The 23748-nt window shown below is 56.4% G+C and overlaps 1 protein-coding gene across 5 annotated transcripts in view; it reads right to left on the reverse strand.

Moving 5' to 3' along the window:
• SH3PXD2A (SH3 and PX domains 2A) overlaps nucleotides 1-23748 on the reverse strand; it is a 248436-nt gene that overhangs the window by 11427 nt on the left and 213261 nt on the right. For 3 of the 5 annotated variants that reach the window (XM_070780766.1, XM_070780767.1, XM_070780770.1), the window contains 6 exons: nucleotides 16671-16784; nucleotides 12961-13044; nucleotides 7888-8005; nucleotides 3744-4081; nucleotides 2728-2777; nucleotides 35-154 (listed from right to left, as the gene is read on the reverse strand). In XM_070780766.1, coding sequence (XP_070636867.1) covers nucleotides 35-154; nucleotides 2728-2777; nucleotides 3744-4081; nucleotides 7888-8005; nucleotides 12961-13044; nucleotides 16671-16784 — 824 coding nt within the window. The remainder of the gene's footprint in view (nucleotides 1-34; nucleotides 155-2727; nucleotides 2778-3743; nucleotides 4082-7887; nucleotides 8006-12960; nucleotides 13045-16670; nucleotides 16785-23748) is intronic. The other 2 variants (XM_070780769.1, XM_070780771.1) reach the window with 1 other exon arrangement.

The following is a 23748-nucleotide window of genomic DNA, read 5'->3' on the forward strand; positions in this document are numbered from 1 at the left end:
GTTATAACACTTAGCCTCATAGCCCAAGGCTCACCTCTGCCTTCTGTCCACCTCGAAAGCTGATCCCATCTGAAATGCACGACTGGAATTCAGCAATCGTGTAGTACTCCACCTCAACAGAAGGGGGCTCTGGCGGCTTCGGCAGCTGGAATCCCTGAGGCAGAGAAGGGCTCAGTGAGCAAGACCCACCTGATCAGAACGGTAACAGAGGTGAGTGTGGCACTTACAGCAGCTGGACAGCAGGTGACCTGAGGATTATCAATCACCTGAGTCTCAGGGTGTCTCCTTAAGAGACCATTCTCCTGCCCAGGCTCTCTAAGAATACCCAGGATTCAGTTGCAACTTGTTGGAGCTATGAAAATGACCCTCTAGTAAATCTCCACTCATATCTTCGGAATCCAGTTTTCAGGTCCCAAAGTGAACGTTAAAAAACAAAGAAACCGTTGTAACAAAGCCCTACACACTGCCCCCCGGGAGATGAAAGTCACATCCTTGAGTCTCAGGTGAAGGTCCACTGGGGTGACACCTCGCTACAGAGGTGTGGGGTGGGTGTCAGGGACTGTGGGGTTGGTGAGACAGCCCTTGGGTTGGTCATCATGATGGTGTCAATGGTCAGGCAAGCATGGAATAAAGCTCAGGATCACTTGCTCTGGGGTGGGGTGATCATGCTGGGCAGCCTAAATGCTTCCTAGATGCTGGCATGTTGATACCTAAGCCTGACATGCAGAGAAATTTAGAATGTGGCCCCAGCCCATGACCTGTGAGCCTCAATCATTCGTTTTACAAATGTTTGTTTTGTGTCTGCTGGGTGTCAGCCTCTGTTCCAAGGCACCAGGCAACCAAGAATGAACGAGCAGGACAACCCTCTTGACCTTGCGGAGAGGACATTCCAGCTTTGGCTGGTCTCATCTCTGACGAACGAGGACCTGGTGTCTCCCTATCACTTCCAGTATGTCCTGGGATCATACAAAGAGGTTAAAATAAAAAAGGTACATGTATTTGGGAGGCTAGTGTTGGGGAAGCAGCTTTTGAGGACAACCTCAAATGACCCTGCCTTGCAGATGGATACATGTGGGCTCCAAGCCCAGGTCAGCAGTTCATCAGCTGTGTGACCCTGAGAAAGGCCCTTGACCTCTCTGAGCCTCAGCTTTCTCATCTGTAAACTGGAACTAATAACAGCATCAGGAGAGAATGAAAACTTCTGGTCTAGCCAGGGGCACAGGAAACACTCTATAAATACAAGCCAAAGTTGAACACCATCCTGAAACACCATCCTATTCCTCTTAACCTGCCTTGTCCTTCAAGGCTCAGCATGTTCTATTCCTACCAGTCACTGCGGAACTGTCTCAGGTCAGAGTGAGTGAAGGGTGGGGGAGGATGGTTTTGAGGGATTGGATATGATCCGGTCAACTTTCCCTGCCCTGGTGCCTGGCCCTGCTGTTGTGAGCATATGCATATGTGGCCCTGGTCCCAGCCCAGCGTGACCCCCAGCCTGGTGGGAGTCAGCCAGACCTCGCTGGAAAGAGCAGATCTGCCTCTATGGGCTCTGCTCTTGGTAGGTGTGGAAGGAATCACCCCATTCTTGCCAAAATCAAGTCTGCCTGAAAATAGTCAGTGGGGCTGAGAGAGATGGGAGAAGGGGAGCCAGGGGTGGGGGGAAACAAGACAGAAGGTCCACTGGGGCTGGTGGCCAGGGCCAGCACGGTCCCATCTCCAGGGCCCATACCTTCACGGTCCTGTTTACAGAAGGGCCACCACTCCAGCGACTGCTGCTATCCCCCTCCCCAGGGCTTAGGTCACTGATCACAGTAAATCTTGCTGCTAAGCCCTGACATGACTGTGGAAGCCTTGTCCCGCAGCACACAGAGCTGACAGAGGACATGAAAAGCTGATGACCAGCCTTCTACACACACCACCTCATCCCATCCTCATAACAGCCCTAAGGGATGAGTGGCATGGTCCCCCTCTCTTATAAATAAGGAAACTGAGGCCCATGGCAGGTGAGCAACCTGCCCAGGGGCTCACTGCTCCTAAATGTCAGAAGTGGAGCGTGAATCCATGCCTGGCAAAGCCCCACTCTTTCCACTGCATCCCGCGGCCCCGGATGACATTTTTCGGTTCTAGGGCTCTCTGCCTGCCACCTCTCACCCCAAGCCCCAGCACCCTGAGAGCCTGCCGGCCTCCCTGACAGTCTGGGTGCCAGAAAACCCCACCCACACAGCAGTGCTGAGCCTCTTTGAGCTTCAGCCTATCCAGTCCCTGCCATTTGCTACCCTCCCACTGAGGCTACTCACTGATCTATCCTCTGCCCTCCCAGGCTCTGGCCTCCATCGCATCCGTCGGGCACTTCCAAGCAAGGAAGGCAAAGCTGAATGGCTTCCAGGCTCGCATGGAGAGCAGCCCTATTTCCAGCCTCTGGCAATGCCCTGGCTGGACACTCTCGCCAGCCAGTCTAAATGTTTATGTCTGCCAATGCCGTGGCCAGGGTGGATTTATTTAACTTTGGAGAGTGCAGTGCCTTTTCGATTAAAAACTGTCCAGCTAGGCCCAAGGAAGGCTGGGATCCCCTGGCTTTCCTCCCTGCCCCCAACCCCACAGAGCTGGAAGCCCCAGCATGGCCCTGGGAAAGCTCTGGACCAACAGGCTCTGCATGGAGACAGTCAACTACTGGAGGCTACGAGAGTGCACCCAGAAAGGGAACAAGAAAGACAAACTGAACACACATACCAGGCTGGACTCTCTGCGAGGAGGAGGCCTTGTCCTCAGGTTCGGGGAGCCTAGAAGAGGAAACAGGGCTTCAGAAATCCCAGCCAGGCAACAGTGCCTTCCCTGCCTTCTCTGGGCACGACCTCCTGATCCTGGAAGTCCCTGCTTCTGTCCCACGTTTATGGGGAAATTGTGCCCTCGGTCACCATAGACAGCACAGTTGGGCTTCTTCTGTGGGAAGTCAGATCTTTAAGCTTCCTTAGCTGTGTTTCAAGGGGATCTGTGAACCCTCTAAAACGATGCACACATTTCAAAATGTATGGACACAGGGGCATTTTTTTTCAGGGGAAAGGGTAGATAGCATGATCAGATTTTCAAAGTTAGGAGAAGAGACCATGTCTATCCACCAAATCTTTAGAAGCTAGCACAGTGCGAGACAAGAGGAAATGCCCCCAAAACCCTTCCCAAGTGACTGCTCAGAAGGTTTCAGACATAGAACTAATTTAAACAAGTTCAGAACTAAACTGAAAAACAGCTTTCCTCCAGATTTTAAGAATGGCTGGACACAAACAGAAGCTGGCCTCATAATACAGAACAGTTTAACCCTCAACCACAGGCATCCCAGCCCCAGAGATGCCAGAGATTTGGAGGGGCCAGAAGCTGGGTTTCTCCTGTACGAAAGGAGGAGATTCTGGAAGAATACTGCTTGAAAGAGCTTGTGGAGGGAGGTACTCCCTCTAAGTGTCTCAGATTTCCGGTAGCTGGAGGAAGGCAACAGGAAGAAGGGGTAAGGCTCAGCACGATGCTCTGTCAGCTCTCATTCACAGAGCAGGCTTGTGTTGAGGGCCCCATTTCACAGTTGGAAGGAACTGACTTGTCCACATGTGATCAGCACAAGACAAGCTGGCACAGCGAGCCTGGGGTCAGGGGAGAATAATCTGGGGGTCATGCACACCCACCTTGGGCTTGCCCTATACCTCATGCCCCTTCTCTAAAGAGCGGCATGGTGAGGACCTGGGGGTCCGAGAGGCTCTTACTGATCTGGGCCCTCTGAGGGGCAATCCTGGCCACGGCTGGGGAGCCCTGGGCCAGCTTGGAGACGGTCCTCTCGGGGATGCCCAGCGCGCTGCCATTGGAGGCGTTGCAGAGGATGGGCAGGCTGATCTCCTTCTTGGTGATGGGGGGCTCCGGGCCCTCGCCTTCGGCCGGGGGGGTCTCCTTGTCCCCGGACGCCTTCTTGTTCAGCAAGTTGCTGATCTCCATGATGTTCCCAATGATCTCCACTGGGCCTGCCAGATTCTTCTTCCGTGCTGGCAGCTCGTCCTTGGCTTTCTTCAGGTAGGATGCTGGCGCCCAGCCCTCTTTGCCCAGGTATCTGCAGGGAGGAGAGGGACCTGGCATCAAGGGGGAGCCCTGGCCAGACCCCAGGCTCCATCTGGCCTTGCCTGGCTGAGCTTTCTCTACTGCACCTGCAAGACACTTGGCAAAGCCACTACTCTGGAGAGAGCTGAACGAGGGCCAGTGGAACGATGCCTAGAACACCCTTTCTTCCTCTCTGTCTCCTAGGTCTTTGCCTGATCCCTCTTGGTGTGGGCCCTCATGGTCTGCAAAGTCAGGCAAACATGGGACCTTGACATGAGAAGATTCTTCCGATTTTGGGTTGCCTAAAAGGTAGATTTTACCATGACCTGCTGCCTCACGACAGCAGAGGGCAATTCTAGAGATAAGAAAGGAGAAGATGGGGACTCCCTGGTGGTCCAGTGGGTAAGACTCCACACTCCCAGTGCAGGAGGCCCTGGTTCAATCCCTGGTCAGGGAACAATATCCCAATGCCACAACTAAGTGTTTGCATGCTGCAACTGAGACCTGGTGCAGCCAAATAAATACATAAATAAAAATAAATATAAAAAAAAATAAGAAATGAGAAAGCGAAGCTCCAATACTTTGGCCATCTGATGCAAAGAGCTGACTCACTGGAAAAGACCCTGATGCTGGGAAGAATTGAAGGCAGTCCATGGGTTTGCAAATAGTTGGACACAACTTTGTGACTGAACACACACACACAGAGTTAAATGCCCAGTTGGAGAGGAAAGTATGATCAGAGAGGTGAAGTGGCAGCACAGGGGACAGTCGTGAAACCTGAGTTCTGGTCTATGGTACTTTGGAACACGATCCTCTCCTGGAGCTCAATTTTTTTTTTCTCTTCTGCAAGAGGCTGGGATAGAGTAGCTGCAAACATTTATTCAGAAGGACAGACATAGTGAGACCAACTGGGAAGATGTGTATAAAGAGTGCCCAAGTAGGGAACGCATCCACTGTAGGAGGAGCAGACAGATCAAGTTCACAGAGCAAGTCCACGAACAGACCAGTGCTCAAGAGGACAACTCAAAGGACTCGGGGGAGGACGGGTTACTCAGTGAGTGATCTGGGGACGACTGATGATCCATCAGGAAAATCCAGTGAGACTCTGGCCTTACAACTGTGTAGCAATGTTAAAAATGCAAGTTGTGAGTATCTCCTTAATCTTGGGGGTTGAGAAAATCCTTCTGAGTGGAACTCCAAAAGCAGAAAGTATAAATGAAAAGCCTAAATAAAGCACATGACTGGATAAAATCAAAGCCTTGGTATGGCAAAGCAAAAACAAAATGAAACAAAACAAAACGAAAACAAAACCCCAAACCCATAAACAAGAGCAAAAGGCAAATGACAGGGCCAACTTAATTTTAGGGGATTTGCTGACTTCTGAAAATAAGCTTTTCCCTTTTTCCCTCATGGTGTTGAGCTTCTACCCAAACCCACTGGGAGCTTACTTCCTGGTCCAGCAATTGCTGGCCAATGCCCCAGAGTCTGGGGTGCAATGTCCCTGCCTGCTCCCTGGGACATCTGGCTGTCTGGAATGGCTCCTCCATGCCAGATGTCTGACAACAGCACCCCCCACCCCCCACCGCCTGCCTCCCTGATCAGGCCTGGTTCTTGGGGGCTAATTAGGTAGGAGAAAAGGGAATGCGGAAGTTCAAGATTCTAACATGTTTGAGCTTTGCTGGAAAGCTCAGGTAGGAGGTGGCTTCTTACATTCACTCACATGAATGTGCGGGCAGACTGACCCAGGCTTGTCTGTCTGGCTCCGTTTTGGGGCTTGGAAGGCACATATCAGTGAATAAATGGATGGAAGTCAGAGAGCTGGCAGACAGAAGCACAGTCTCAGGGGCAGATGGAAGCAACTAGCAAAGGTGCGTAATTTTACGTACACCAACAACCAAGGCTCAGGAGAGCAAAGTGAGTAGCAGAGGGTAACACCGTGAGCAGCTGGCAGCATCCTGCCCAGAACTGGGTGCCCTTCATCCAGGAAGATGATGAACCTCTGGCCACTGCGAGCACCCTGTGTGGAGAGGAGGGGCTGGGTCTCCTGGGGTGATGGGCAGGGCTGCTCACTGTTCAGAGGGCTCCTGTTCCAAACCCCAATGTGCTCACTTGGTGCTACATGGATAAAATTAGATTCCAGACGGGAGATGCGAGGGAATCAGGAGCGGCTGTGTGTGCTTGGGTCCAACTTTGCTCACATCTGCTTTCCAGCTCTGGAGCACGGAATGACTCCAGAGGGAAGCGAACTGGAAAAGGAGGATGGGGAGAGAGGGGGAAGAGAGGGAGAGAGAGAGTGTGTGTGTGTGTGTGTGGGGGGGGGGCGTGGAGAAGAAAGACAGGAAGTAAGGATCAACATAGAGCCTGGGATGCTGGGAAATGGCATATTTAAGGGGGTGTTGGCAACCTTCTTAAGGTGGAAACTTTCAGCAGGGTTTTCTCAGTTGAAGCTCCCACTGGCTGAATGGCCATGCCATAGGGACAACAGTTGACTAGATGAACCAACTCAGTGATTTCACTGGTCATTTTAGAAAACTAAGAAAAAACCCCAGCAGCCTTGTAGATAACCTCTGGGTGGATGATTTAGGTTAGCAGCCTGCTAGAATGTTCCCTGGCCTTCCCATGCAGGCTTGTGGCAGCTGGATTGTGGGCTTGGCACTAGTTTCCATTGTCCAGGCACACAGTCCTGAACCACCTAACGGGACAGAAATGGGCACCTCAGCCCCAGGACTGGTATGCACAGGGTGGAGGGGCAGAGGCGGCTATGTCCTGGCAGGTCACACTAAGGTTCAGGTGGCCGGCGATCTTCACCTCACCCGTCAGCACAGACCCCTCTTAACACTGCATGGTGCGCCATGTTACAAGCAACTGTCCTGTGAGTACCCCCACCACCTGGGCTACCTACGCCCTCGGTGGGAGAAGGCTCTCACAGCACCCTGCCCACAGAGGGTATGGGGTTCCCAGGTGTGGTGAGGTGGTCCTCATAGCCCACAACAGGGACTATTGGACATCAGGGTTACAGGCAGAGAAGAGAAACTGGGTAAAGTCATCACAGCTGAACTGCTTCTAAAGAACCCAAAAACATTTCCTGGGAGTAATCCCCTTAGCTGGCCTGGGCAGAGGGGCCTGGAGGGCAGGACCTGGTAGGAAGACGTGAGTGAAGCCTACAGGGTTGAGCCTTCTTCCCCGAGCGTCAGGAAGCTCCCCACTCCCCTTCTCACACCCCCAGATGGGTTTCTCAGCTGGGAAGCAGGATGAGGCCCAAGGAGAGGGAAGGGCAGAGCAAGAGGCCTCTGAAGCAGGCCTGGGCTCAGGCCTCATTTCCGCCCCAGCTCTCTCAACTATGGAGCCAGCCCTGCCGAGTGGAGCAGCTGGGGCCAGAGCTTGTGTCTGGGGACCCTGGTGCTGAGCCGTGGGCAGCAGGGGCCGCCCGCTGCGACTTCAGCAAGGCCTGTGGACGCCGGCATTCCAGGTGGCCCAGGCTGCAGAGCACGCCGGGCAGCCAAGGCCGGACACAGAAAACCAAGTTCAGATGTGCTGGAGCCTCTTGGCAGATGCCCAGGAAGGTATTGCACCACAGCCTGCAAGCCGAGCCGGGGCCCCTGCGCCCTGCTGGCCGTGGCTCGACTCTGCTTTACGTGTCCCATTTATGTGTCCCGGGAGGGAATCTGCAAGACGAGCCTCTGTGTCAGAGCGGTTCAGCTGTGTGGAGCTGAAGCAGACAGGCCGGGCCATGGGCGCCCAGCTTCGGTCAGGGTCTGCCTGCCAGCTGCTGCCCAGGACCGGCCTGGGGGCACCTCACTCCTCTGCTGCGGCTCCTACCTGATGTACCACCAGCCTTCCAAATTCTTCCGGATCACCTCCACGGTGACTCCCTTCTCAAAGCCAATCTCGTCCTTGCTTTGGCTGGCGTAAGGCTGCACGGTGACGTACTTCTCCTCTGCGGGTTGTGGGTGAAGCAACAAAGCATGATTATTTGCGGACAGGGTACAGGTCCTTTTCCCCATCTCCCTTTCTTCCCTGGCCTGGCCTCACTTAGTTGGTGCCTGGAGTGTGCTGGGTCAGCCTCTGGCTTTTCCAGGAAAGGGAGGAGAAGGGACCCAGCCTCACAGCTGCACCCTCAGGCGGCCCTGCAAGACCCAGGCCGCACAGAGCTGGCTCTCCCAGCCTCCCAGTCCCATAATTTCAGCCAGGGTGCAGGGGCCTGGAGTCCTCAGGGCCCCCGAAAATCCCTGGACTAAAGCCAGGGCCACGAGGAATCTGGCCCTCATCGGCCTGAGTTAGGGAGTCTGAGAACAAACCTGGATGTCCCCTCAATGTCCAGAGGCCCCTCAGTAAGCCCTCTCCTTCCTGAACATGCCATCCATGCCCCAGGCCTGCTCTCCCAGCCCTTTTCCAGCCGTAAACTCGTCCTCTGTCCAGCCTTCCCACAGCTCCAGAGGCGCCTCAGTCCCCCTTATGACTCAGCTGATCACCCGATCCCATCATTTCCCCAAGGGGACCCCATGGGCATGCTTATGCGTCTGGTTAAGGGTCCCGTGGCCACACGAGCAGTGGCCACACTGAGAGCAGCACAGTCAGGCAGGAGCCCCGAGCTGGCTAAGATAACCTCAGCACTTGGCGGAACCCCACTTGGAGCTGCCTGCCCTGGGCTCTCCGTAGCACTGCACCCCCTGCTTGGGGCTCCCCAGGAACTGGGAGAGGGGCTGAGGTGGAAGCTGAGGTGGAGCATGACGGGTAGGTGTGGGGAGGCTGGGCAATTCACATCTTCCTGGATTCCCTTGGGCCTCTCTCCTGGCAGGGACCCTATGCCTCCGAAGTCCTCGCTCAGGCTTCCAGGGAGGTGCTGGGGACAGGGAGACCCACCGCTGATGGGGCACAGACACCCTGCCTCCAGGGGGAGAGCCTCCCTAGAGGAAGGGCTGGGGAGGGAACACACAGCCCCACCCTCGCCCTCACCAGAGAGAGAGAGAGTGGCAGAGACAGACAAGGACACCGACCCGCAGAATACCCTTTGGGAGGCTCACCCTGAACCTGTGCTGTCCTCTCAAACCTGGATTCTCCCTGGGGGCTGAGAGTGCCTGGCACACAGGAGGTGCTCCAAAGGGACTATGGAGTACACCGAGGAGGAAACTGGTGGGCCGAGCTGGGGCAGGATACTGGCACAGAGAGGCTGGCTCTGAGATGGCTGCCCCTCAGCCCCTCAGCTGGACCGTGACGGGCGGCCTGCTCAAGCTCTGGCAGCAGTGGAGGAGGGGGCAGCTGCCACCCTAACCCCTGGCTCAGGGGGGTCATCTGTTCATTCTGCCCTAGATTACTGGGGCCCTGTCTGTAGCCCTGTGCTGGTGGAGACAGCAGCTCCCTTTGGGGTGGAGGCAGCTGTCCTGCCCAGCTGCAAGGACAGAGCTGGCAGGCCACTGGGCGAATCTGAAAGGCTGACAAGGGGCCAGAGGTAGGCGATGCCCGCCCCCCTCAAGGAGCCTCCATAGTCCTGCGTGCTCTATTCAACTGCAAGCGTTTCTCAGCATCGACTCACTCCTGGAAGCTTTCAGATTCCAATCCAGCAATACTGGGGAGAGCCGCCAAGACTGCCTGAGAACCTGGTCCGGCCAGATTCTGACTTGGGCTTTGAGAAGTTCCATGTCGTACAGTCCAGGCCCCTGCACTCCCACCCATTCCTGGTCTTGCTCCATTTTCCAGTGGGACACCGTAAATCCTGGCTCAGGCGGTGGGATCCAGGGTCCTGAGGTTGGGGGTGAGCCGAGGCCTGGCCTCCACATTTTGCCTTTGCTCAGTCAGGCTATTTTTAAAAGGCTGTGGTTCACGCAGGAAGCCATCATTACAGTTTCCCTAGGCAAAGCTGCTTTTGCAGAGAAAAATTACAGCTCTTCTCTTGGGCAGATGAGAGGAGCCCTGCCCTGCTGCACGGCAGAGGTCAGGCCGACACTGTATCGTGGGGGGTCAGGCTTCAGCACCAGCCCCCCCCAGCCTGTGTGCTGAGGACAGAGCTCTGAGGGCCAGGTCAGAGTCCTGCTTTCTCCTGCCGCTCCTGGGGTGGGCAGTCCAGGGATATCGGTGTTACCCAGGGAAGCTGAGCTGCTCCTGCACAAAACCCTCTTCATGGTGGCCCTGCGGCTAACGTGAACACAAAGAGTTTATGCTCTGGGAACACATGGGAGTTTATGCTCCTGGAAGAGACCTGGCTGCCTCGGGGGCTTGTCCTGCCCCGTCACTAGAGGTTCCAGGAGGTGAGAATGCGGAGCCCTGATCCCAGGCAGGGCAACTCTGCCAACTGGTCTGTACAGGGGTTCTGTTTTCTGTCACATCTGGCTTGGATGATGAAAGTGTGGGCTACACCTCCGAGTGGACACATGGCCCACGATCTCAGTTCTTTTCTCCCAGGTTTCCCTGAGGCAGAGCAGCGCCGGTCCCTCCACTAAACAGGGGCCACAAATCCCACCTCAGGAGGCCAGAGAGGAGGATGCCCAGACTGATAGAAATGACCTGGGGCTGGGGGGGATGCAGATTGGGGTGCAACTGAGTCACTTGCATTGGTTGGGATCTCTAGAAAAGAAGTCCCTTAGGAATCAAGTTGAGAGAAGGGGTCCGGGAGTTCTGGGGGGCACCTCTGGGCTTCTTGGAAGTGCCGAAGCTGCGGTCACTCTGATATGCCATCAAAGGTTGGTTGCCATCTCGCCCCAGGGAGGGCTGGCCAGGCCGCCCACGGGGTGGGTGGGTGGGAGGTGGACAGGCCTGTTCTGGTTTTGGAGGCAGGGGCTGGAGAGCCTTGCAGTTTCCAAACCACAGACGCCTCCTCCTTCCAAACACTTTCCCCTCCGTCAGCAGTCTCCCTGGCTCCCCTCCCAGCCCCCACAACTTACTCAACCCCGCTGCAAGAGGCCTTTTGATTCCAAAGGCCTGGTTGGCTGCGGGACTCAGGGAGAGGAGGCCCCGGGGAAGCACTGCTTTTCTCTTGTCTAGTTAGGTACAGCCCACTGCCTGCTCCCCCCTCGGCAGTTCGGCTGTTAGCAGCGAAGCTTCTCCAGCCAACTTTCTGCGTTTTCCTTGGCTGCCTGACTTAACTTAGCCCTAATTTAACTTAGGGCAAAGACCGGGAAATGATGTTGTTTAGGTCTTTCATTTAAGAGAGAGAAGTCGTGGGCCTGTTTTGCTTGCATATTTGCATATGTACGGGTGGTCACAGAATGAATGCATTCAATTGGGTATTTGTGTCCACTTACATCATCGTATGTTTATAATGGTGACTACGCTGTGGACATACTTGTGATATAAGTTATGATATGTGAGTGCATATGCACCATATGTGTACTTGTGAGGTAGCTGCAGAGGAGTGCCCATGACGTGGTAGTGTGGATAATGCATTTGTGACTGTAAAAATAGTGCAACTGTGGAAGGGTCTACACGAGGCTGCCTGAATGTGCATCTGTGAGCAGCCGTGTGCAGGGCACTGCAGGTATGCAGGTGTGTAGGGGCTGGACGGGCAGTGTGCTGAGGCCCTCAGGGTGGTGTGCTGGTGGTCGTGCTTCACCGACTGCAGTGTCCGTGAGTCCACGTGGTTGTGGAGACAGAGGTGTGCTTGGGGTTCAGTGTGTGTTGGTGTTTGGAGCGGACACAGAAGGGGATGGGGGAAGGTAAAAACCTTCCTCCCTGCACTTCTGCCAGGCCAATGTCCCACTGTCCTTTGCTGCTGAGGCTCAGGGCTGTGTCGCAGCCTGGCCCCCCACCTTCCTCCCTCTAGGGTGCCTTTGTTTCACATCCAGCCTGTTCTTTCTGCTTCAGTGACTTGGCCCCCTGCCCTGCGCCAGCACCCAGGGTCCAACCGTGCTCCGCCCTCAGGACAAGCTGGGCTCCTCGCGGTCAGTGCTCTGGCCTGATGCGAAGCCAGCCCCAGTAGAGTTCAGGCTTGTTGCTGCTTGGGGCAGACACCAAAACCGAGTCTCACAGTCACTCAGAAACAAGCGTTAGGGGTGGAGTGTGAGACCTGGGGCATCCCTGCTTTTCTGGAAAAGCCAGTGCTCGTGACACACCCTCCTAGCTGCGCCATCATTGTTTGGAACACGCCCTCCGCTCCCCTCGAGGCAGGAGACATGGGCCACCCACTGGCCTCAGGGCTCTGGAGATGTTTAGAGGTTTGTTCAGAGGCCCACCCCTAATTTCCCTACCTCCCAAACTCCTGGTTTTCGGAAAGGCCCTAGATTGGGAAACGTCTGGGCTCTCAGTCAGCCTTTGTGGCAGGCCAGGGGCCTCTCTGGAATCATCTTGATAAGGCTAAGTCCCATTGGCCAGGCCTGGGGTGCTAGAGCCCCTGGCTGGACCTGCCCCACCCTTAGAGCTGGCGGGGGCTGTGCGCTTGGACCCACAGGATTTAGACTTTGGTCCCTTCCAGTTTCCCTGGAACTGTAGGAGGTGGGAACGGCTCCGCCTCCTTCCTCATCTGTCCCTAAACCACTGCCAGGTCGGCTTCGGCCGAGGAAACCCCTCCTTAGAGGAAGGAAGCAGGGAACAGCTCGGGGTGAAGGCAGGGACCAGGCAGAGACTCAGACCCACTCAGTTCTCTTATTCTGCAGTTTCAGGACCAACATGCCCCTTCTCAGAGTCCAGCTCCCCCACGATCCTGTATAAGTCCCATGACCCTGCCCCCAGGATGCTGGCCAAAGCCAGAGCCATCCCCAGTGTCACCCCGATTCCCAAGCAGCCCCTGCACCCTCCCAGGCCCCTCCCCGCCAGCTAGAGTAGGTGAGAGGACAGTCTGGCTGGTGAATCTAGGTGAGGAGGCCACGGGGCAGAGAGGAGCAGAGCCCAGAAAGGAGGAGGAGCGTTAGTGAGAGAGAGAGGCAGCAGCTGGGGGTGAGCAGAAGCTAGCTCCACGGTCACCTCGGCTGTGCTGCCTGTTGACCATCCCGCCCAGCGTCCACCGGCGATCCAGGCGCCGCAGGTGGGCCTTGCGTCTCTTGGACACTGGTGTGGGAGATGGCGATGGAGCACGCGGCCGACGGGCACCGGCGGAGAGAATGCAGATGAAGATGAGATGGGATGGGGGGAAGGGGCAGAGGGAGGGGAGGTGCACACCCCTAGGTCTCCACATGCCCAGACCAAGCCCCAGGGGCACAGACAGGGCTATATGGGCGAAGAACTGACCGGTGACATCGCTGGCAGGGGGCAAATAACTCAACCCAAGCCAAACTGTTTGGTTATGCCCCTCAGCCTGGGAGGGGCTAAGACTTTAGAATCCCAGCACCTGAGAGAGGAAGAGGCTCCATGGCTCCAGCCCAGTGCAAGGATGACCCTCGGAGGCAGCCCCAGAGGAAAACGTGCCCCCCACGATCCCTGGGCATTGATGGCTCCCAGGAGCATATGCCCCGCCTCCACCAGAGCTCACATCAGTCTCCCATCCCCACCCACTCACTCAGCAAGTCCTGCTTGTGAACCTGCCACCATGAGCCAGGCACCGCATGCAGAAGGATAAATGTGCCCCAGGTGGAGACTTGGGGTCCCTTCCCTGGGGGACTTGCAATTCTCACCATCCTGGTTTGGATTTGTCTTTGCGTTTTCAGTAATCCCCAGTGGATCAAATCTGCTGAGGGCTAAGTCTCCATATCTCTGCATCCCCAGGGCTCAGCAGAGGCCTGACCCCCTCTGAAATGTTGCTGAGTGAAGCACAACACAGGAGGAGGCCACAGGCCTGGGTATGTTCCTGCCCCACGCACTGCCCATTGAATTCCAGACAGTGGGGGACCTGCCTCCCAGCTGCTCACTGCTCCACACCCCTCCTATCCACACAGGTCCTCTGGCTGCTGTGGACCAGCTCGACATGCCCCCTTGCCTTCCTAGGGGACACCAGGTGGGTCAACTCCCCCCCTCCCAACCCCAGGCACTGCAGGAGGAGGGAGCCAGGCTGCCCAGGTCTGGGGGAGGAAGGCTGGCAGCTAAGAATCAAACTGTCCAGACATACCCCAGCCACACCCCATCCAGGCCACCTGGGAAGTACTCGTTTTTCCAGAGGCAGGAGAGTAGCCTGTTTGACCTGCTTCCTGGAAGTGGGAGGCCTGAGGGATGGATTCAGTCCAGGCTGCACCGCCCGCTTACTATGTCATCATGGCAGGCTGCCAGCCCTCTGTAAGCCTCTGTTTCCTCATCTGTCTTTGGGGTGGACACCATCTGCCCCGGTGTGAAGTGAGACAAGGACTGAGTGGGCTCCATGGAAGAGAGATGAGGTCCTACGTGAGGTCACACTGGGAAGAACCCGAACAGCTGACCTCCCGGGGTGTCCACCTGGTTTCTCTGTGGGAAGAGGAGCTTCCCTCAGCTAATGCCCAGCCTTGGGCCACCTTAGCAATAAGTAATACTTACCCAGTTTAAACCAGGTGCCAAGACCCTCCCACAAAGGCCCCAGGTAGTCAGCACTCTGCCCATTCTAGAAATGGGAGGCCAGAGGCACAAACAAGGAACGTGAGCTGTTAGGGAAGCTCTGATGGGATGAAAGGGCCCGATTTCTACCTGCAGGACTCAGGGGATCTATAATGGGGTGGGAACAGGGCCAGGGCAGAGATGGCCTGAGAAGGGACCAGGGTGGTGGGACCAGCGTAGAGACTGGTAGACACAGCACAACTGCTGGGCCTAGGGCTGGGGGACTGAGCCTTGAGCCCTTCTGTAGAGCTGGGGGTAGATGCCCACAGTGTGATGATGGAATTCACAGCTGCCCAAACGTTGCCGGGGTACTGGCACACAGATCCTATCAGAGCGTGCAGAAGAACCTATTATCAGAAGGTTTGCCTTGAGCATACATGTGTGCACATACACACACACACACATACACACACGTCCTCTGAATGCGGAACCTGCACTGGCTGCCTGGTTCTTACTCCATCGAGGTCAGACGTCTTTACAACCCGCTACTGCTTGTTCTGTGAAAAGCACCCAATCTCTCTTCAAACCAGCTTGGCAGCAGTGCCCACGCAACCTCTCAGGCTCCTTCCTGCCCACTTGTGTCCTGGTCCTCCAGCATCTCCCAACGTCTGGCTCTCTTGCCATCACCTTTTCAGGAGGGGCTCCAATTCCATACACACTCTCTCCTAGAATTGCTCATAAGCAAAATGCATCACAGAGAGGCGTTCATGGTGGGAAGACCATCAGCAGGGAAGGCTGACCGGGGGCTCAGGCCTTATAAGGACAAACGTGTATCTAGATTCCCTGAAGCCTCAGCTACTGCACCGGGGAAATGGAGGTGGTGCCAGAACCCTCCCTACCCTGGTCCCCAGTTAAAAGTAATAGGGCAGAAACCTAGGAGTGAGTGAGGCCTCAGGTCACTCTAGGGATGGTTACTTCCGAAAAGCCCTGGGGTGACCCCCAGGATGCGGAACTGGATAGGAGGGGAGTCTGAGTGACTGCGGACAAAACAGAGCAGATCCAACTCAGGGGTTGTGACCCTGCACCGCTGCAGTGATGAGATGGAGGACAGGCTCAGCCCCAGGGCTCGGGGAGCAGCCAGGAGGGACAAGCACCCGGACTGAACATGACGGCCCTGCCCGACGGGGCCAGGAACCTGTCACAAGGCAGACATGCACTGCAGGGGCTGTGGCACTGATCAAGGGACCGAAACGCAGCGTTTACAGGGGAGGAAGGGCAGGGCTCCAACTGCCCGGTGATCGACATTCGGGGAAGGATGAATAAGGAGCTGGCGCTGGGCGGGCTGCTTATTTTGGCTTGGGCAGTGTGGAGTGGGGGTGGGGAGGGGCAGGCTTGGAGGTGGCCTGAGCCCTGGGCGGCGGGCATCCATCCCCCTGGCTCTCAGAGGTGCCCAACTGGACGATCCTCACTGACCGTTAGGGCAAGCATTCCTGCTGCCAGAACAAGGGAGGTTTGGAAGTCACCAGGAGCAGGCAGACTTGCTGGGCTCTGGCAGCCTGCTCTGGGGAATACCCAAGTCCACTGGACAGGCTGAGCAGGCCAGTGCTGGCTGCGGGGAAGGGGCAGGCTCTTGGAAATGCAACGGAGAAAACCCCAGAAAAACCTCTTAAGGCCAGAACTAATCAGGGAGGTTGATGGTGCAAGGGTTGAAGCCACCTCTGGGTTCCGGCAACACAGAGAAACGACTCCCCCACCTGCCCACCATGTCCGCACCCTGGGCTGGGCTAATAGGTGCCTGAAGGCGAGGCCTCCGAGCAGACTGTGAACAGCAGAAGTGCCGTGCACACAGCCCCTTTGGGGTCGTCCCTGCCACAGAGCACAGTGCGGGATGGGGGAGGCAAAGGTGGATCTCGGTAGGGGCCCCCAGAGGAATCTAGGGCTTCTGGGGGGAGAGGGAGCTGTAGGGGATGAGCCCTGTTATCCCTAGTCTCTGACCCAAAGTTGTCAAAACCTGAGACCCAGACCCTAGGAGAATCTCCAATCTAGTTTGAGTCCCATCCAGGACCAGAGAGGACTGACCTGGATAGGAGGTGAGCTTGTGGGCTGGCCCCAGGGAGATGGGCCCCAGGGAAAGTAGGGGAACCATGATCCAATCTTTTTAGAGTTTCTGATGGTCTTAGGGAGAAGGGTGGGAAAGCTGTATCACCACCCCGCCCCTTGAACCTGCAGGCCCTTACCTTCTCCAGTCTTGGAGGTGTTGATATCTGAGTCGTCCCGAGTACCATTCTGGGCCTCCAGGTAGGTGGCAGGGACCCAGCCCTGCTCCTCAGAGGTGCTCACAAACCACCAGCCTGCGGCAGGAACAAGAGAGAGTGCAGCCATGAGAGTCAGCGGATGGCTGAGGTGGGGAGGGGGCCAGGACAAGGAGGAAGGAGCAGAGGAGGGCAGAGCACAGAGCCACACGGCCCCGGGCCCCAGCAAATGCCTGGCCCACATCCAGCCTCCTGGAGCCCAGGTTCCTGGCTGAGGAAGGAGAGACCAACACAGTCCCTGAGAAGAGGGGGCCTGATGGACCGCAACCCACCCACACAAACATGTGATACACCTGAAAATGAAATGGACACAGTGATATGCCCAACACACGAAAGTCACCTTGCGGGAAAGGCCAAGGGGGCTCCAGCCAAACACAGAGACCACGTAGGGTCTTTCAAGCCCACTAGGACCACCAGTGTGGCCTGGAGCTTGACCATTTTCTCTGGTTTAACGATACCTGGCAGTAAAAAGGCCTCACGAAAACATTCACGGTCATTGCTCCCACTTGCAGGTCAGTGGTAATTTCACATCGGTGCTAATCACAGCTGCCTTCAGTGTGTTGACAACTCCATCACAGTAAGTGGGCACTGCACCCTCGAGTGACCCTCGACGGTCATGGCCAAGTGAGAGCAGTACATTCACTTTCTCTCCCAATTGTTGGCTCATTCATTCATCATTCAGACAAAAGCTGAGCCAAATACTCCAAACTCTGAAGCTGTGGCACTCCACTGTCTTTCATTCCTTCCTAGGAGGTACTTTTCACAGGAGCCTATCTCTGCTCGCCTCCCATTCTGATTCTTCCCTGCCTCCAAAGCCATCTGGCACCGACGCTCTTTTCTGTCTGTGACAGAGCTCACTCACCATTTCCAAATCTGGACTGCAACCTTTCAAGAGACTCCAGGGCTCCTCCCTAGGCAGCACACTGAGGCCCCATCACTGCCCACAGCAGTGAGCGGCTACCCAAGGAGGGGGCACATGGGGACCTCCAGGCTCTCCCAGCTGGGCTTAGCACTGGGAGGTGGAGAAGGCTGCCTGGGGGCTGCTATGACAACAGTGGAGAGGGGCAGAGGACAACAGTCCCACCCCTGCACAGGACCTCACACCCAGGGTCATCACTTAGGTCTTCAACTTCCATCGCTCCGAGTCACAGGGCTGGGATAGCACACATCCTGTGGTCTAGTCTTGAAGGCCCACTGCACCCTACCCTTTCCAAGAAATTCCACAACACTCTGCACGCAGCTCTGCAAAGCTTATGATCCGCCATGACATCTGTATGATACTGTAACATCGGATACAGTCCTTGTTCGTCTGTCCACACCCACAGAATGTCCAGCACAGAGAGTGGACCCTAAGTAGAACTCGGGACCCTGGGTGATTAGGATGTCCATGGAGGTCATCAGTTGTATCGAATGGACCACTCTGGTGGGGGATGTTGACGACAGGGCAAGCTGCTTGCGTGTGGGGGGACAGATGTATATGGGACCCCTCCCACTCAATTTTCCTTGACTTAAACTGCTCTAAAAACAAAAACAAAGTCTTAAGGAAAAGAAAAAGTTTCAGACAAGGGTTTGGACTTCTGAGGCCCAGCCCTTAGCTGGGTCACTGCCCCAGGGGACTCAGGGTGGAAGCCTTCATTCTCTGTGTGCCAGATTCAGGTCAATTCCCGCGCCCCTCACCCAAGGGGGATGGGTGTGGGCCATGTGCACACTCCGGGCCTACCCACCCGGGCAGCACTGCCATCCTACCTAGAGCCTTGGCCATAACCGCGTGGCTGCTCAGGAGGCTGTGGCTGAGAGACCCCAAAGCAGCCAGAAGGCATGGACTTGCAGGGGTCTCTGCCTGGGGTGGCTTCTCCCCTTCTCTCAGGCTGTGGGGGAACTTTCAGGAACCCCAACTGTTCCTGCCAATAGGCCCCAAGCCCAGTGTTCTTTCCCAGAGTCTGACTGGACGTCACAAAACTGCCCACCTCACAGACGTTCCCACCCTACGGCTCTGCCTCCTTGACCACAGGAGTGGGCGCGTCTGGCCACTGTGTTCCGACGGGCCTGTCACCTCCCCAGACACTGTAACGGTTCACGGGCTTCTCCTGGAATGGACATGGGTGCACTGGCGACCTGAACCCTAAGTCCCACATTAACCAGGAATCGCAGGGGTGTGGGGAAGAGACGTCCTGAGAGTTAAGTCAATAAAGCCAAATCGGGCAATGGAGAAAGTCAGTCCCGATGACCATCACTTGACCCTGGGGCACAGAGTTGCTAAAGCTAGGCTGCCCTCATTACAGTGAGCCAGCAACCTTCCTGTGCTGTTCAAATGGGCCAGAGAGGGTTTCACACACGCACTTAGTCAGCAGGGTTCAAAACAGAAGGTCTGCCATCACGACTCAAGTTTGGAGAACAAAACCCAAGTCCGTTGGGCACCTGCCACCACAGACCTCATTGGGGAAGGATGGAGACCTCTGAGTCACTCTTGGTAAGCAGTCCTTCCCCAACCAAACTCCCCCTCACAGGATTAACCTCCAAGAGCCCAGAAAAACAGTCATCACAGTCCCCAACCTGGAGTCATTTGGGGAGGGTCTGGAAGGCTGAGGCTCTCACATGCCTGCCCAGGTCCAGGTCCACCAGCAGAAGTTCACAGGCTGTGGTCACCACACCCTCTAGACCCCGTCAAACTGTGTCCAGGGAGATGAAAGACCAGTTCCAGCCCCCAGAACCAAGCCAAGTCCCAGAAGGCCAAGGTAGTGCCCTGAAGGCCTAGCCTCAAAGGGAAGCCCTTCTTCCCAGAAGAGGACTTCCCAGGATGGGCTCAGGGATCTTACGGTCATCAGACAGAACAGGGAATGTGTCTGGAGGAACAGAAGAGCTTGGATACATGTGTCTCCTTGAGGATTTTCTCAGATCTCTCCACCCAGCCCCTCCCAGCCTCTTCCTCTATACCAAGCTGTGTCCATTGCCCACTCCACCCACTAAAACAACCTACTTGCTATCTCAGTGGCAGCATAGTCCCTCCTTTTCGAGCCCACAGCTTCCCAGGAAAGCAAGGAACTTGGCGGTCTCCTGGATGGCTGGGCTGACTGTCTTCTAAGCCTTCTCTCTATTTCGGGACTCTGGGCCCCAAAGGCATCCTCAGCAGAGGTGAAGGAGGCAAGCTCTTCCACGGGCACCGGGAGGACTTGTGGGAGTTCCTCCATCAGTCTCATCCGAGTTTGTCTGTGTTCTCGCCTGTGAGTCTTCAAGCCTGCTGACCTCCTGGCGTCCTCTCTCCCAACCTCCCCCCATGGCAATTTCCAGACCAAAGCCCAGTGTGGACTTTTCTCATTGACTCCAAGGGCTTTACAGTCCCAGAATTTAGGGTTCTTCTCTGCTGGTGGCATCATTTCCCCTCCCGCCCAACTTCACCCTTCGAGAACCTTCCATGTACTTTCTGCTCCCTCCCTTCCCCCAGGAGCCCGGGATCTGGGGTGGAGGGATGGATCTGGACTTGTCTGTGTGGAGTGTCTTCCCAGGGCAGGGCCTGCCTCCTACCTCTGCCTGGCATAAGCCTGGCACTCAGGGCAAGCCGGGCAGGGATTTGCTGAGGGGCTGAGCATGTGGCTGAGGCGCCCAGTGGGCAGGAAGGCATGATGGTCTGTGCCTCACACTGCTGGGTGCCCCTGGGATGTGCCAGCGCTGTCTCTCTGAGTCCTTTCGACCTCAAAACCTCTGCTGTATGCTAGGTTTCTGTGGAGCCTGGGCACACCACTGGCAGACTGTGATCATCTCATCCCAGGGCAGCAACTTAGAGTCCTATCGCCTGCTGCACCCCAGGTCGTGGGGCTGAGACTCTCCTCTTCCTCACAGCTCCGAGGTCCTGCCAACCTTACCTGAGAATACTGCAGCCCTGACACATGCAGAGCTGGGCTGTGTGGCTCTGGGTCCCAGGTCCCTCCTGCAGCAGGCCCTGCAGAGAAGAGCCTGCCACTGGACAGGCTCAGCCACTGCCCACGAAGCAGAGACGGACAGGCTGTCATCACCCAGGCAGGTGTTGACTGAACATGGGTGGGGGTGCCCACCCAGCTCCACGCAGACCCCCCGGGAGCCCTGGCACGAGTCACACAGTTGGGCCTGTGGGGGTGGCTCCTTGGGCCTGCGCCTACCAATGGCTGCTGGCAGGCCTCTCCCAGACGCCAGCAGCTGCAACCCGGGCCCCTGACCAAAGTCACTGTGTCTTCACCATGGAGCAGTTAGAGCCTGAGCCACCCTGGGTGCAGCCCAGCTGGCCAAGATGGCTCAGGCGTCAGCCAGCCCGCAGGCATCCCCGGCTCCCCTCTAGTGCACACCGTGTTCTTGCTCCTGCAGAGGCGCACAGTGGCAGGCAGGCTGTGTCCACATACACATGCATGGGTGGGTACCTGTGTGCATGGAACAGAGGTGCGTCTGTACATGTATCACACGATGATGACAGCCAGGTGCTGAGAAGAGCACGCCGTGTCAGGAGCTAACATTACACACGTCACTTGATTTCATCTTCAAGGACCCTGTGAAATAACTTACCGTCGTCACTATCCCCACTTTACAGATGTGAAAACTGAGGCAGAAGAAATCACAACCAGAAGGAGGCAGAGTTGGGCTCAAAACCAGGCGCTCCAGCTTTAGGACCCACATTCTCACCACCGCAGAAGCGGGCCAGGCGCACCTCTGTGCCACGCACAAGGGCAGCAGTGACCCCTTGACGACGAGTGTCCCCGAACACGGAAGCTTTACACATGTCCGCCTGTGAGTCTGTCCACATCGCTGAGTGTGTGCTTTCTGTGCATACACCATGAGCAGAGTCTCAGGTTTGAGTGTCTATGTCTACATGTGAGGACCCTCTGGGGACAGAGGGTAATAACTGGGAGTCTGGAGTCAGAAAGACTCAAATTCAGCTGGAGTGCCTTGTACTGAGATGCTCCCCAGTTGGGGCAAGGGAGGACTGCTATGTCCATCGACTCTTTTGAATGGGAAACTGCGAACTGATGTCCAGGAGCCTGAGAGAGGAGCACTCAGATGCTGGATGTTCAGGAGAAGCCCCCAGGCTGGGGCAGTCCCTTCTGGGGTCCCCGGGCTGGGACAATCAATCATCTGGAAGAATCTAGAACTGCCCAAGCCCCCAAGCCTCACCCTGGCCTCTCCTTCTGTGAGGGCCACATATCTACAGTGCCAGAGAAGAAAGGACTTCAGCCAGGCCGGCCTACAGGCCAGGACCCAGCCCTCTGCAGGAGGCAAAGGCCCAGAGAGAACAGCAATGTCACCTGTTACAGCAGCCGACCTGCTCGGTAGGACTCACTGAAGCCCACTTCACCATGGCCAGGAGTGGAGGGCGAGAGAAAGCAGAGCCTGGCAGGCCTGGCCAGCACCTCCAGCTCAGGGTGGGGCAGGGAGACCCTCAGCCCATGTAGGAGAAAGCTCAGGTCCAGAAGTCAGTCTCTCTCTCTGTCCAGGCTAAGCATAATCATTAGCTGTTTGGTCACTTTCAAAGCCCTTTCAAACGGACTCTAATTGAGGCTTCCTAGGGGTGGCACTGGGGGAGGGGTGGAATGGTGGGGGGCAAGAAACTTATGAGTCGACAGATTCTCTCTCTCATGAAACACACACACACACACACACACATACACGAGTCAGAGATGCAGACAGACAGACAGAAGGGATGGGAGGACCTGGGTGATGGGTGAGGGACGGAGGCTTCAGCCTCTCTAGAAGGGACCTGAGCCTGGCCAAGGGGCGGCAGGAAGTGGCGGGCACCCCCAGGCCACTGCTGTCCCCAGGGTGACCAGGCCACAATGGTCTCCTTAATGAGAGTGGATAATGAGCTCATTAGGGCCAGAGGAGGCCAGCTGCACACAATTAAGACATTAATAAAGCCTTCTGAGGTCACTCACAGCTCAGCCTGGGACAAAACAGCTGCTGGGGGCGGGGGACCCTGCTCCCTTCCTCTCCCTCTGAAACTCCCGCATGTCCTTCAAGGTTCGGTCCCCTATGACGTCTCCCCACCCTTCCCGTCCTGCTCACCCCAGGACTCAGTCCACAGGCACCTCTTATAGTCCCTCTTCTAAGACAGACCTCAGTTTGAATCCTGGCTTCACCTTGTGCTCACTGGTGACCAGGAACAGGTCTGACCTCCTTGGGCCTTATCACACCAGGGCAGTACGAGCTGCCCAGAGGGATGCCTGGCATCCTGTGGTGCCCTTGGTGTATTGGGGACACGTGGTGCCCTCAACAACCAGCCTTTACTGAGCGCCTTGTATGTGCCAGGCCTTGTTCCAGGCACGGGGATGCTGCAGAGAACAACCGCACTCAGGATGCAGGCTCTCCTTCCCCATCTGCCCCCGAATGGCACCCAGGATGGGTGCAAACACAACCTGCGCACTGGTGCTGTGGCCAGCGAGGGGGCTTGGCTGCCTCCCATCCGCCCCGGGTGCCCACTTGGAGGGTAGCGGGCAAGATGAGACAGGTGGGGCAGAGTTTGGAACACAGGAGCTTTTAGGTGCCCTCTGAGCCTTGCCTTTCCCTTCCCTCCAGGTCCCTCACATGGTCTAACCCACAGCTGGCATCTGTGGAGTGCTGCTCATGCCAGGCCTTCTTGGAGGGTTTCCGCATCCATGGCAGGAAGGAGATGATGGAGCTAGCAGCAGAGGCAGAGTCCAGGCCTCGCACACCTGCCTCCGCTCTCTGTGTACAGCCTCAGGCTCTGGCCCCCTCGTGAGACCGAAATGTCCGGACACTCTCCTATTCTTTCCTTGGAGTGGTTTGGAGAAGAGAAGGAGGAATTTGGGGCTACTTGGTGGTAGATGGAGGGAGATGCTGAGGAGGAAAGGGGCTGAAGGAGGCCTGGCCAGGCACATTTCACCAGCCCTGCCCATCTGGCCACACTACAACTGGCATGAGGCTGAGACCCAAGGGACCACTTCTGCCCTGATGCCCTTCCCATGACCTTGGGGCAGATCTGAGCCTTCTGCCTGAGAGCGAGCAGAGACGTGGGAAATGCAGG

The sequence above is a fragment of the Bos indicus genome, chromosome 26 (assembly GCF_029378745.1).
Source record: "Bos indicus isolate NIAB-ARS_2022 breed Sahiwal x Tharparkar chromosome 26, NIAB-ARS_B.indTharparkar_mat_pri_1.0, whole genome shotgun sequence".
NCBI lineage: Eukaryota > Metazoa > Chordata > Mammalia > Artiodactyla > Bovidae > Bos > Bos indicus.